Here is a 14,809-nt window from a genome sequence, read left to right on the forward strand (position 1 = left end):
TCTGTCCTCGCCACAACCTGTACGGACCCCTGGTCAGCTGAGCTCTGAGTCGGTGGTCTGAACCTGTGTACGGAACCCTTCTGTCCTGCCACAACCTGTACGGACCCCTGGTCAGCTGAGCTCTGAGTCGATGGTCTGAACCTGTGTATGGAACCCTTCTGTCCTCGCCACCAGCTGTACGGACCACTGGTCAGCTGAGCTCTGAGTTGGTGGTCTGAGCCTGTGTATGGAACCCTTCTGTCCTCGCCACAACCTGTACGGACCCCTGGTCAGCTGAGCTCTGAGTCGGTAGTCTGAACCTGTGTTTGGAACCCTTCTGTCCTCGCCACAACTTATACGACCACTGGTAAGCTGAGCTCTGAGTCGGTGGTCTGAACCTGTGTATGGAACCCTTCTGTCCTCGCCACAACCTGTACGGACCCCTGGTCAGCTGAGCTCTGAGTCGGTAGTCTGAACCTGTGTTTGGAACCCTTCTGTCCTCGCCACAACTTATACGACCACTGGTAAGCTGAGCTCTGAGTTGGTGGTCTGAACCTGTGTATGGAACCCTTCTGTCCTCGCCACAACCTGTACGGACCCCTGGTCAGCTGAGCTCTGAGTTGGTGGTCTGAACCTGTGTATGGAACGCTTCTGTCCTCGCCACAACCTGTATGACCACTGGTCAGCTGAGTTCTGAGTCGGTGGTCAGAACCTGTGTATGGAACCCTTCTGTCCTCGCCACAACCTGTATGACCACTGGTCAGCTGAGTTCTGAGTCAGTGGTCAGAACCTGTGTATGGAACCCTTCTGTCCTCGCCACAACCTGTATGACCCCTGGTCAGCTGAGCTCTGAGTCGGTGGTCTGAACCTGTGTATGGAACCCTTCTGTCCTCGCCACAACCTGTACGGACCCCTGGTTAGCTGAGCTGAGTCACACGCAATCTACATAGAGCCAATGAGCAGAGTGGGGGAGGGGAGGGTCTCACCTTGCATTTTGGCAGAAGCAATGACATCACCTGCTGACATACTGGAAACGTTCACCAAGTAGACAGGGCAGAAGGTCTGAGAAGCAGAGATAGAGAGGCAGCTACAAGATTAGTACAGCCGGAGACACACAGTGGTTAGACTGAGGAGAAACACAGCAGCCTGACATACACAGAGTGTGGGAGGAGTGGCCAAGATGGAAACCAGAAGAGAGAAGAGGTCACAGCCCAGCATAAGCACCACATGTGGCCAGCAGTGGAGGTCACGCAGTGATATCATGGCCCATGGCATATCTGTCTCAATGGTGCTCATAAAATTCATCCACCGTTAAAATAAGAAAAGAATACTGTCCTAGTGCCGACTAGCTCAACACCAGCCTATATGTCTTCCTGTCCCCCAGCTCACACTTCCTGTACCTGAAGCAAAAAGTTCTTATTGCTATCAACCAACCAAAATCCTCCATTCCCACTTCCACTAGAGCAGTGCTGTCCAACTTCATGGGCCAGGGGGGCGTGGCTAGCACTGAATTCTTCGGATGGAGGAGGCAGAGCATCAATGTCCCAACTTCAGGGGCGGGGCTAAGTGCAAGCAAGAGGTGGGCTTGTCAGAGAAGGGGGTTGGCCTTAAGAATAGTCCAGGCAAGCGAGTGCGGCCTGCAGGCCACATTCGGCCCACGGGATGCTCGTTTAAGAGCACTGCTCTAGAGCAGTGATTCCCAACCGCTGTGCCGCGGCACACTAGTGTGCCGCGGCATGGTGCCAGGTGTGCCGTCCAGTACGCTGGAGGGGGGGAAGCAGCGCTAGAAGGAGGGGCAGTGGAGGCAGCGGTGGGGAGGGGGGAAATATCCCCCCCCTCCCTCACCTGGGACCCCTCCTTCTGCCTCTCTCCCCCTCTATTTAGCAGTGGCAAGTGCAGGGCGGCTCGGCGGCGGGGAGACATGCGCAGACTTACCACTTCTGCGTTCCAAGCGCCGGCAGCGTCATGTCGTCAGATCTCCGCCTTCAATGCCGCCCACTGTGCTTCCTGATTAGCGGAAGAGCAGTGGGCGGCATTGAAGGCGGAGATCTGACGACATGACGCTGCCGGCGCTTGGAACGCAGAAGTGGTAAGTCTGCGCATGTCTCCCCGCCGCCGAGCGCCCTGCACTTGCCACCGCTAAATGGAGGGGGAGAGAGGCAGAAGGAGGGGTCCCAGGTGAGGGAGGGGGGGATATTTCCCCCCTCCCCACCGCTGCCTCCACTGCCCCTCCTTCTAGCGCTGCTTCCCCCCCTCCTGGGCATCTATACTGGGGGGAACTGTACTAGCTTTACTGGGGGCAACTAAACTAGCTTTACTGGGGGCAACTAAACTAGCTTTACTGAGGGCAACTAAACTAGCTTTACTGGGGGCAACTAAACTAGCTTTACTGGGGGCAACTAAACTAGCTATACTGGGGGCAACTAAACTAGCTACACTGGGGGCAACTATACTAGCTATACTGGGCACTACCTACCTATGCTAGCTATGCTGGGCACTATGCTAGGTATGCTGGGCACTATACTAGCTATACTGGGTACCATACTAGCTATCTGGGCACTATACTAGCTATACTGGGCACTTTACTGGCTATACTGGGGCACTACCTACCTATACTGGGGCACTACCTATCCATACTGGGACTATACTAGCTATACTGGGGCACTATACTAGCTATACTGGGGCACTATACTGGGGTAACTATACTAACCATACTGGGGCAACTAAACTCCCTATACTGGGGCAACTATGCTAGCTATGCAGCCGCACCCCAGCCCCCCCCCCCCCCCCCCCCCATAGCCTGCTACACACGGCACTGTCCACTAGGTCGCGCAAACACCCGCGCGCCCCCCGCCGTTCCCCGGAGAAAAATATGGTCAGAAAGTGTTCCCCGGGCCGGAAAAGGTTGGGAATCACTGCTCTAGAGTATGACTAGATAGAAGGAGAATCTGACTAGCTGCTGGAAGATACACAGCCTGCCCACTCCTCAGTGTTGTCAGCGGACATGCCAAGCAGTGACGCACACGCTACATGCCACACACACGCTAACAACACGCAGGGGCCTGTTTATAGAAAGTGGAAGGTGAGGATTCATCTCCCGATACGGGTCGGGAAATTCTGTAATTTCAAACATTTCAAGCACTAAGCAATCTGCACTTAGCGATCTACATCCATTTACATTCAAAGGATGAAAATAATACAGCAAAGTCAGTCTCACTCTTTAAAGAGAACCAGAGATGAAGCACCCTCATGTATTTCCCCATATATATCAGTGGGAACATTAGAGAAACACCTACCCTGCTCTCGGCTTCATTCTTCACTGCTCAGCCTGCTTGTTATCAGCCTTGAGAAAATCCCCCAATTGAGCATTCAGTCTGGCTTTGTTCAGGAATCATTATAGCTGAGTGTCTTATCTGATGTCTTTTCAAGCCCAAGCCTGCCCCCTGCTGGCTCTGCTATAATGACTCAGCTATAATCATTCCCGGCAAAGCCAGACTGAATGCTCAGTGGGGGATTTTATCGGGGCTGATTAGAAGCAGGCTGAGCAGTACAGAATGAAACAGAGAGCAGGGTAGGTGTTTTCTGTAATGTTCCCACTGATATATATGGTAAAATACATGAGGGTGTTTCGTCTCTGGTTCACTTGAAAGTGCACCTGTAGTGAGAGGGATATGGAGGCTGCCATATGGATTTCCTCTTACACAATACTGCCTGTCCTGCTGATCACATGCCTCTAGCTGAAGTGTGACTGGATTTGCCACATGCTTCTTTCAGGTGTGTAACTCAGACAAAACTGATGTTGGAAAAATAAGCAGGACAGCCAGGCAATGTGCATTGTTTAAAAGGAAATACATACGTCAGCCTCCATATCCCGCTCATTCCAAGTGAGCTTTAAAGCAAAAAAAGAAGTCAGATAAAGACAGCAGCCCAGCAGGTGACAAAATCACTGGGCTGGAGGAGGATCATCCAATGGCCTCCCGCTACAGTCAGGTCCATAAATATTGGGACATCGACATAATTCTACATTTTTGGCTCTATACACAACCACAGTGGATTTGAAATGAAACCAACACGATGTGCTTTAACTGCAGGCCGTCAGCTTTAAATTGAGGGTTTTTACATCCAAATTAGATGAACGTAGTAAAGCCAGGCCACTCTGTTCACCTGATGTTCTGATTGGTAGAGAGATACCATGTGACATGCGGCAGTGACTGCAGTACAGCCAGGCCACTCTGTTCACCTGACGTTCTGATTGGTAGAGAGATACCATGTGACATGTGGCAGTGATTGCACTACAGCCAGGCCACTCTGTTCACCTGACGTTCTGATTGGTAGAGAGATACCATGTGACATGTGGCACTGATCGCACTACAGCCAGGCTACTCTGTTCACCTGATGTTCTGATTGGTGGAGAGATACCATGTGGCAGTGACGTGGGCTGCAGTACAGCCAGGCCACTCTGTTTACCTGACGTTATGATTGGTTCAGAGATAACGTGACATGTGGCATTGACTGCAGTACAGCCAGGCCACTCTATTCACCTGATGTTCTGATTGGTTCAGAGATAACACGAGACATGTGGCAGTGATTGCAGTACAGCCAGGTCACTCTATTCGCCTGACGTTCCAATTGGTGGAGAGATATCATGTGATATGTGGTAGTGACGTGGGCTGCAGTACAGCCAGGCCACTCTGTTCACCTGACGTTTCGATTGGTGGAGAGATAACATGTGACACGTGGCAGTGACTGCAGTACAGCCAGGCCACTCTGTTCACCTGACGTTCCGATTGGTGGAGAGATAACATGTGACATGCGGCAGTGACTGCAGTACAGCCAGGCCCCTCTATTCACCTGACGTTCTGATTGGTTCAGAGATAACGTGACAAGTGGCATTGACTGCAGTACAGCCAGGCCACAAGTCATGCTCTGTGTGTCTATGAACAGGCCCTGGGATTATCACAGGAAGGCGGCAGTAGATCGTCTCTCACCCTGTTGGCGATGGTTATTGCCCTGTGTACGGCTTCCGCTTCCAGCTGTTCAGAGAGAGAAAAGAGAGAAGAGTTATAACCAGAGAAATGTTCCACACTTGTGTCAGCTCATCAGTGATCTCAGCAATTATCACTCTGTGATTTTATAGTGGGCTGCTTACAAGGGGTAAAGCTGCAAATGATGCAACCTTATCACCATGGCAGCACTGGCTGCTGTCACTAATGAGGCTCTGCTGAACCCCAGAGAGACCCCGAACTAAGCTAGACTCTGTTGTTCAAGAGACCAGCCAAGCCTTATCCTGTCTCAGACTATGACCCCTCCTACCCCCAGCTCTATCCCATCCATGGTGGCCATGACCCCTCCTACCCCAAGGTATATCTCATCCATGGTGGGCATGCCCCTCCTACGCTCAAGCTCTCATGCCTCCTGGCCCCTCCTACCCCCATCTATATCCTATCTGTGCTGGCCTTAACTCCTCCTACCCCCAGCTATATCCTAACCGTGCTGGCCATGCCCCCTCCTACTCTCAGCTACGCCTTATCAGTGCTGGTCATGCCCCCTGGCCCCTCCTACCCACAATGCCTTATAAGTGTTGGCCATACCTCCTCCTATCCACAACTGTGCCCCATCAATACTGGCCATGCCTCCTCCTATTCCAGCCCTCCTATTTCAGCTACGCCCCACCAGTGTGGGCCATACCCTTCCTACCCGCAATTACACCCTACCAGTGTATGTCATGTCCCTTCCTACCCCCCACTACACCCTATCAGTGTTGTTCCTACCAACTACTACCTCCAGCTATGTCCTCTCAGTGCTGGCCATGCCCCTCACACAATGTAGAAGACACAAGAGGGTGGGGCCAAAGCAGGAAGTGAGCTCTATAGTGGGATAGTCATGTGAAGCCAGCATAGCCCTGTTAGTGACAGAAGAGAATGTAGTATAATATGCAGCCTTGCCACCTATTTACATCAACACTACAGGATTGCTGAAACAGACAGAGCACTGACAAGATACATACTACAAAATGTCCCCACATAGCGCCGTGTCAGCGTGTCATAAACTCCAATGTGTGATAGCAACAGATCACCTGATCCAGGACTCTCTAATAAGCCATATGCAGGGGTAACAGCCAGCCTCATGTATGTGCAGCGGCCAGTAGAGGGCACTGTGCAAATAAGCTGATGTATGACTTCTCATACCTTCTCATAATTTCTCATTGGTGACTTGCAGCCAGAGCCTGCGCTAACAAGTACATAGATACTATTCTCCCACAGAGTCGTAGCAACTTGGAGGAAAAAGTAATTTGGGGCCCAGCGATTTCCAGCACCTGAATTACACTTTAAATCCCGCTGCGCCTATATAAACATATAAAATTACGTTCATGGTGGCGCCTAGGTCAGGCGCAGTGCCACAGTGAGCACACCCCCAAATGACCTGCTTTGTGTGCTGACCGCTACACACAGCAACGCGCCCATATGCTATGCCGTATTTCCCGCAGATTCCACCACTGGGGTCAAATCTGCAGAGGACCAATGCCCCAATCATAATATAAATCGATTTCTGGCCAAAATCGACAAACAATTCTGATCTGAGAGGACTTTTTTTGGTGGTCGAAAGGGGAAAGGTGGGGGTGCGGTGGTGTCTATGCAGCATGTGTCCCCACTGCTAACAATGCTCCTTCTGGGGTCCCTATAGAGTAGTAGTGCAGCAGAGCTGAGTCATACTCACCTATCAGGCCAGCGCGCTCTACCCTGTGATCTCCTGTCATCTCCCGATGCCCATACTCTGTGGTCTGACATGAGCAGCCAGATCAGTACATGCATCGGGAGATGGCAGCAGCACAGAGGAAACAGCACGCCAGCTGGTGAGGTGAGTGAGCATGCTTTGCTGCGCTAATACTCTGCTGCGGTACCAGGGATAGCAGCAGTATCGGGTTGGGAGGACGACACCTGGGGGAGCAGGGGAATTACACTGGGTAAAACCACCGCCTGTCAGGCACCGACATACGTGGTGCTACATGTGCGGCCATATGGCTGCACAATGGCGTTCATGGCCGGGGCAGATGGGATGCTGAACTGAACGACAAGCACGCAGACAAGCCTCCCATCTGAAAGAGGCTTTAGGGCTGGGACCCATTAGTGTTTCTAGCAGCACTCTCAGATTGTGGGCAATCTATGGGGGAACTCTATAGGGTGGTTCCAATACAACAGGTCTGATTTTCCCGGGGCTGACAGTGTGAACGGAGCCTATTAATAATGTGTCAGCTTTCTTGCAATCCATTGCAATGTGGCAAAACATGCTGTTTTGTGCTGCGGTGTCAATGATATATGAGTGCAAATGGCTGTAAGTTGCTATGCCACACAGAAGCCACTAGAGGGAGCGCACATTACATCAGCAGCCCCATGCCAGGGAAAGAGAACCAGGTATGATCACCGCTTCGGCAGGTACACTTACCTCTTCAGGCCGGCTGATCTCGATCCCTTCTGGGCCAGATATTCCCAGATCCAGAGTCTCTTTCGCACCCTGTAAGACAGAGCATCATCATAAATGACTGGTTGTACTGACCCTTCTCAGAGCACATCGAGGAACAGAAAACCTAAGCCATGCAAGAGAGATCCCACCAGCAGAAACTGCCTTACACACCCAGCTCCAACCCGACATTGCCCCAGCTCTGGTCACCGCTAGGGAGCGCCAGTGAGAGCTCCTGCAAATGATATATTATATCTAGAGAGGGCCGGCACTCCCAGTGTAATGATTAATTGTTGCAGATAGAAGCTGATGTTTTGTGACTCATGTCCCTTCATTAGGGCATAACAGGTCTATCCAACAATATCACCCCAGAAATACTGCAGCAGCAGCCTGAGAGTACACATTGCTTGCCAGCGTGTGTATGCATGGGCTTTTTCCTGGGTGATATTGTTGGATAGACCTGTTATGCCCTAATGAAGGCAAATGTGAGTGCCGAAACGTTGTCTTCTATCTGTAACAATTAACAATTACACTGGGAGTACCAGCCTTCTCTGGTTATTTCCTATGGACTTAAGGAGCGAATCAAGCACTCTGGGTATTTGGCCTGAGCACCCCTTGGAAAACTTTTGGCTTATATCAAGGGTGTGCGGGAAGCACCATCTTTCTCTGTCATACTAAACCACCTTGGAGATGGACCAATGGGTAGCTGCTGCCTTGGAATGGTCCGTTTCCGAACTGCAAACACAACAGCAGCATAAAATTTGCATCTCACTGACCATCTCTACTCATGAACTGGTTCATGGCTTCATCACATCATGGCTGGACTACTGCAATGTTCTCTATACAGGCCTTCCAAGCAAAGACCTGCACCACCTGCAGCCAGCACAGAATGCCGACGCAAGGCTGTTAACAAGCCAACCCGGCTATTGCCATATAACGCTGACCCTTTGCTACCCATTAAATGGAGAATCCGCTTCAAGACTGGCTTATTAACATTCAGATCTTTACATTGTGCCCTGGATACCTCAAACATTTGTTGCAACTGCACCACACAATGACTGGATTTGAAGTAACCCCCAAAGAAGAAGGCTTCATCCACCTCCTATAGACTCCCCACCCTTCTCCTCAATAGACATTGTGCTCACATACTTTCAAAATGAAACGGGAAACAGCCAGACTCTCTGGCAGCTTCAGAGACTCAGACATCTCGGTGTGAAATTCTGTGATCGAGCTGACCAAACAGTTTCTGAAACAGATCAACCGCCACTACTAATGACTAGAGAAGGACAATGAGATTCTAATAATTCAGGCTTGCCTGAAAAATGTAATACGAGTTCTTTGCCACGTGAAATGGGTCCAATCAATATTGTTGGGAAACGCATTTGATAAGCCCAGTCCCTCAAAATGGGAAAGACATTGAAGTTTCCTCCTGAACGGCCGTTTCGTTTTTATTGCTGTTGGCGCAGATACAGACTCATGAGCTTCCTGTCTGATGCCACCTGGTGTAAGGTGACAGGTCCTCACCTCGGCCACCAGATCCCCGTTCTCAGCGTGGACTCGGGTCACGGCCCCCAGGTCCTTGCAGTGGTGGAAGACTTGGTAGAGCTCGTTGTCTCGTAGCATGTAGAGGTCCTTGTAGGCCATAAACATCTGGAAGGAGTTCACACCCTTCTCTCGTACTAACGTCTCCATTTCTGCCTTCACCTGTACAAGAGACGCCATTCAATACTCCATTTTATGGATGGGGATGCTGACCACACATGTCATGGATGAGGGGGGAGTCATGTTGGCCACATATGTCATGGATGAGGGGGGAGTCATGTTGGCCACATATGTCATGAATGAGGGGGGAGTCATGTTGGCCACATATGTCATGGATGAGGGGGGAGTCATGTTGGCCACACTTGTCATGGATCTCTCAGGGACTGGGAAATGCTATGTCACATGCTAATCCCGCCCCATCCTGGCTATGGAGGGGATAGTCAGCTGCTATGTCACATGCTAATCCCGCCCCATCCTGGCTGTAGAGGGGATAGTCAGCTGCTATGTCACATGCTAATCCCTCCCCATCCTGGCTATGGAGGGGATAGTCAGCTGCTATGTCACATGCTAATCCCGCCCCATCCTGGCTGTGGAGGGGGTAATCAGATGCTATGTCACATGCTAATCCGGCCCCATCCTGGCTATAGAGGGGATAGTCAGCTGCTATGTCACATGCTAATCCTGCCCCATCCTGGCTGTGGAGGGGATAGTCAGCTGCTATGTCACATGCTAATCCTGCCCCATCCTGGCTATGGAGGGGATAGTCAGCTGCTATGTAACATGCTAATCCCGCCCCATCCTGGCTGTGGAGGGGATAATCAGCTGCTATGTCACATGCTAATCCCGCCCCATCCTGGCTGTGGAGGGGATAATCAGCTATGTCACATGCTAATCCTGCCCCTTCCTGGCTGTGGAGGGGATAGTCAGCTGCTATGTCACATGCTAATCCCGCCCCTTCCTGGCTATGGAGGGGATAGTCAGCTGCTATGTCACATGCTAATCCCGCCCCATCCTGGCTGTGGAGGGGATAATCAGCTGCTATGTCGCATGCTAATCCCTCCCCATCCTGGCTGTGGAGGAGATAATCAGCTGCTATGTCACATGCTAATCCCGCCCCCATCCTAGCTGTGGAGGGGATAATCAGGTGCTATGTCACATGCTAATGCCGCCCAATCCTGGCTGTGGAGGGGATAATCAGGTGCTATGTCACATGCTAATCCCGCCCCATCCTGGCTGTGGAGGGGATAATCAGGTGCTATGTCACATGCTAATCCCGCCCCATCCTGGCTGTGGAGGGGATAATCAGCTGCTATGTCACATGCTAATCCCGCCCCATCCTGGCTGTGGAGGGGATAATCAGCTGCTATGTAACATGCTAATCCCGCCCCATCCTGGCTGTGGAGGGGATAATCAGCTGCTATGTCACATGCTAATCCCGCCCCATCCTGGCTGTGGAGGGGATAATCAGCTGCTATGTCACATGCTAATCCCGCCCCATCCTGGCTGTGGAGGGGATAATCAGCTGCTATGTCACATGCTAATCCTGCCCCATCCTGGCTGTGGAGGGGATAGTCAGCTGCTATGTCACATGCTAATCCTGCCCCATCCTGGCTATGGAGGGGATAGTCAGCTGCTATGTAACATGCTAATCCCGCCCCATCCTGGCTGTGGAGGGGATAATCAGCTGCTATGTCACATGCTAATCCCGCCCCATCCTGGCTGTGGAGGGGATAATCAGCTATGTCACATGCTAATCCTGCCCCTTCCTGGCTGTGGAGGGGATAGTCAGCTGCTATGTCACATGCTAATCCCGCCCCTTCCTGGCTATGGAGGGGATAGTCAGATGCTATGTCACATGCTAATCCCGCCCCATCCTGGCTGTGGAGGGGATAATCAGCTGCTATGTAACATGCTAATCCCGCCCCATCCTGGCTGTGGAGGGGATAATCAGCTGCTATGTCACATGCTAATCCCGCCCCATCCTGGCTGTGGAGGGGATAATCAGCTGCTATGTCACATGCTAATCCCGCCCCATCCTGGCTGTGGAGGGGATAATCAGCTGCTATGTCACATGCTAATCCCGCCCCATCCTGGCTGTGGAGGGGATAATCAGCTGCTATGTCACATGCTAATCCCGCCCCATCCTGGCTGTGGAGGGGATAATCAGCTGCTATGTCACATGCTAATCCCGCCCCATCCTGGCTGTGGAGGGGATAATCAGCTGCTATGTCACATGCTAATCCCGCCCCATCCTGGCTGTGGAGGGGATAATCAGCTGCTATGTAACATGCTAATCCCGCCCCATCCTGGCTGTGGAGGGGATAATCAGCTGCTATGTCACATGCTAATCCCGCCCCATCCTGGCTGTGGAGGGGATAATCAGCTGCTATGTCACATGCTAATCCCGCCCCATCCTGGCTGTGGAGGGGATAATCAGCTGCTATGTCACATGCTAATCCTGCCCCATCCTGGCTGTGGAGGGGATAGTCAGCTGCTATGTCACATGCTAATCCTGCCCCATCCTGGCTATGGAGGGGATAGTCAGCTGCTATGTAACATGCTAATCCCGCCCCATCCTGGCTGTGGAGGGGATAATCAGCTGCTATGTCACATGCTAATCCCGCCCCATCCTGGCTGTGGAGGGGATAATCAGCTATGTCACATGCTAATCCTGCCCCTTCCTGGCTGTGGAGGGGATAGTCAGCTGCTATGTCACATGCTAATCCCGCCCCTTCCTGGCTATGGAGGGGATAGTCAGATGCTATGTCACATGCTAATCCCGCCCCATCCTGGCTGTGGAGGGGATAATCAGCTGCTATGTAACATGCTAATCCCGCCCCATCCTGGCTGTGGAGGGGATAATCAGCTGCTATGTCACATGCTAATCCCGCCCCATCCTGGCTGTGGAGGGGATAATCAGATGCTATGTCACATGCTAATCCCGCCCCATCCTGGCTGTGGAGGGGATAATCAGCTGCTATGTCACATGCTAATCCCGCCCCATCCTGGCTGTGGAGGGGATAATCAGCTGCTATGTCACATGCTAATCCCGCCCCATCCTGGCTGTGGAGGGGATAATCAGCTGCTATGTCACATGCTAATCCTGCCCCATCCTGGCTGTGGAGGGGATAATCAGCTGCTATGTCACATGCTAATCCCGCCCCATCCTGGCTGTGGAGGGGATAATCAGGTGCTATGTCACATGCTAATCCCGCCCAATCCTGGCCATGGAGGAGATAATCAGCTGCTATGTAACATGCTAGTCCCGCCCCATCCTGACTGTGGAGGGACTAATCAGCTACTATGTCACATGATAATCCCGCCCCATCCTGGCTGTGGAGGGGATAATCAGCTGCTATGTCACATGCTAGTCCCGCCCCATCCTGGCTGTGGAGGAGATAATCAGGTGCTATGTCGCATGCTAATCCCGCCCCATCCTGGCTGTGGAGGAGATAATCAGCTGCTATGTCACATGCTAATCCCGCCCCCATCCTAGCTGTGGAGGGGATAATCAGGTGCTATGTCACATGCTAATGCCGCCCAATCCTGGCTGTGGAGGGGATAATCAGGTGCTATGTCACATGCTAATCCCGCCCCATCCTGGCTGTGGAGGGGATAATCAGGTGCTATGTCACATGCTAATCCCGCCCCATCCTGGCTGTGGAGGGGATAATCAGCTGCTATGTCACATGCTAATCCCGCCCCATCCTGGCTGTGGAGGGGATAATCAGCTGCTATGTCACATGCTAATCCCGCCCCATCCTGGCTGTGGAGGGGATAATCAGCTGCTATGTCACATGCTAATCCTGCCCCATCCTGGCTGTGGAGGGGATAATCAGCTGCTATGTCACATGCTAATCCTGCCCCATCCTGGCTGTGGAGGGGATAATCAGCTGCTATGTCACATGCTAATCCCGCCCCATCCTGGCTGTGGAGGGGATAATCAGGTGCTATGTCACATGCTAATCCCGCCCAATCCTGGCCATGGAGGAGATAATCAGCTGCTATGTAACATGCTAGTCCCGCCCCATCCTGACTGTGGAGGGACTAATCAGCTACTATGTCACATGATAATCCCGCCCCATCCTGGCTGTGGAGGGGATAATCAGCTGCTATGTCACATGCTAGTCCCGCCCCATCCTGGCTGTGGAGGAGATAATCAGGTGCTATGTCACATGCTAATCCCGCCCCCATCCTGGCTGTGGAGGGGATAATCAGGTGCTATGTCACATGCTAATGCCGCCCAATCCTGGCTGTGGAGGGGATAATCAGGTGCTATGTCACATGCTAATCCCGCCCCATCCTGGCTGTGGAGGGGATAATCAGGTGCTATGTCACATGCTAATCCCGCCCCATCCTGGCTGTGGAGGGGATAATCAGCTACTATGTCACATGCTAATTCCCGCCCCATCCTGGCTCTGGAAGGGATAATCAGCTGCTATATAACATGCTAGTCCCGCCCCTTCCTGACTGTGGAGGGGATTCCTTCAAGGTTTTCAGTTTTTTAGTAATGTGTGCGGCATTACCTTGGGTCCCCACCAGGTGACGCCCATGTGCAGAGCGTAGTCACAGCAAACTTTAGGGTCCGCGAGGCTCCGGCACTTCTCGTAAGCGTCTAACAAGGAGATGTCTTTATCCGGCAGGACTTGACCAATCACCATGGTGGTTCCGCCCATCAGGGCCGCCTGACGGAGAAAGAAATGGGAGAGTGTTGAAAAGCAATTCCAATATCATTTTTTAAAAATCACTTTGCAGTGTTATCAGGTGTTTGTACTGAAAACCCGAGTCTGAGGTACAGAAGTTCTCGGGATTTTATTGCTGTCAGCGTCCCTGTCTGGGAGAATCTCCTCTGTCCCCTGTAAGATGGTAAATCAGGTAGAGCAGTGAGCATGAGAATATGTTGGTGCTTTATAAATCAACCAGACCAAAAGCTTGCTCTCCCAAGTCCGCCTGTGTGCCTCCCCTCTTGCCCGTTGCTGCCGCTGGTCAGTGCGCATGCGCACACATGGCCGCAACACGCGCACACACGCCCCCCTGGCCCTGTCCTCCTGCTCTCCCAAGTCCGCCTGTGTGCCGCGCATGCGCAGAACACATGGACAAAGCGACAGAAGATGCAGCAACACAGGGATTTTATAGTATAGGATAATAGTAATAATAGATGTCAGCATGAAAACTATTGGAAATTGTGATATCACTGCTGCCTCAACACCCCGCCGCCCGCCCTGTCATGTGAGATGCCCCACCGCACCCGGAGTGAGGAAGCATCTCACCTATCCGCCACACGCCACAGGCAATGGAGAGAGAGAATACACGCCAAATGACCTGCTTATGAAATAATTACCTCCCGACGACTGACGATCCTGTAAGTTTGATCGAACGGTCGCATCTGAGGAAAATATTGTGCCATTAATGGGCAGCTTTACATAAAACGCTATTCTAAATCCTATCAGTTTCCAGCATGCAGCACAGTATCAGGCCAGTCAGGATCTCATCACATCCACCACTCACCCACACTCACCCTTTTTAGGTGCAGCCTAAAAACTCACCTCTTCAGGCAAGCTTACTCTCTCACATAGGACACTCTGGTGAATGGAAAATAGTAAAAAATCAATCGGAAATCAGATCGGAAAATCTCATAATGTGTACCTAGCATTGAAGGGGAACTTAAGTGAGAAGAATATGGAGGCTGCCATATTTATTTCCTTTTAAATACCAGTTGCCTGGAAGCCCTGCTGATCTATTTGGCTGCAGTAGTGTCTGAATCACACCAGAAACAAGCATGCAGCTAATCTTGTCAGATCTGACAATAATGTCAGAAACACCTGATCTG

At 51.8% G+C, this 14,809-nt stretch overlaps 1 protein-coding gene across 5 annotated transcripts in view; it reads right to left on the bottom strand.

Moving 5' to 3' along the window:
* Positions 1-14,809, bottom strand: part of DPYSL5 (dihydropyrimidinase like 5) — a 166,274-nt gene that overhangs the window by 35,834 nt on the left and 115,631 nt on the right. For all 5 annotated transcript variants that reach the window (XM_068279881.1, XM_068279883.1, XM_068279880.1 and 2 more), the window contains 5 exons: positions 13,506-13,664; positions 8,962-9,141; positions 7,423-7,491; positions 4,968-5,012; positions 966-1,041 (listed from right to left, as the gene is read on the bottom strand). In XM_068279881.1, the coding sequence (XP_068135982.1) occupies positions 966-1,041; positions 4,968-5,012; positions 7,423-7,491; positions 8,962-9,141; positions 13,506-13,664 (529 nt within the window). The remainder of the gene's footprint in view (positions 1-965; positions 1,042-4,967; positions 5,013-7,422; positions 7,492-8,961; positions 9,142-13,505; positions 13,665-14,809) is intronic.

Source organism: Hyperolius riggenbachi, chromosome 4, assembly GCF_040937935.1.
Source record: "Hyperolius riggenbachi isolate aHypRig1 chromosome 4, aHypRig1.pri, whole genome shotgun sequence".
Taxonomy (NCBI): domain Eukaryota; kingdom Metazoa; phylum Chordata; class Amphibia; order Anura; family Hyperoliidae; genus Hyperolius; species Hyperolius riggenbachi.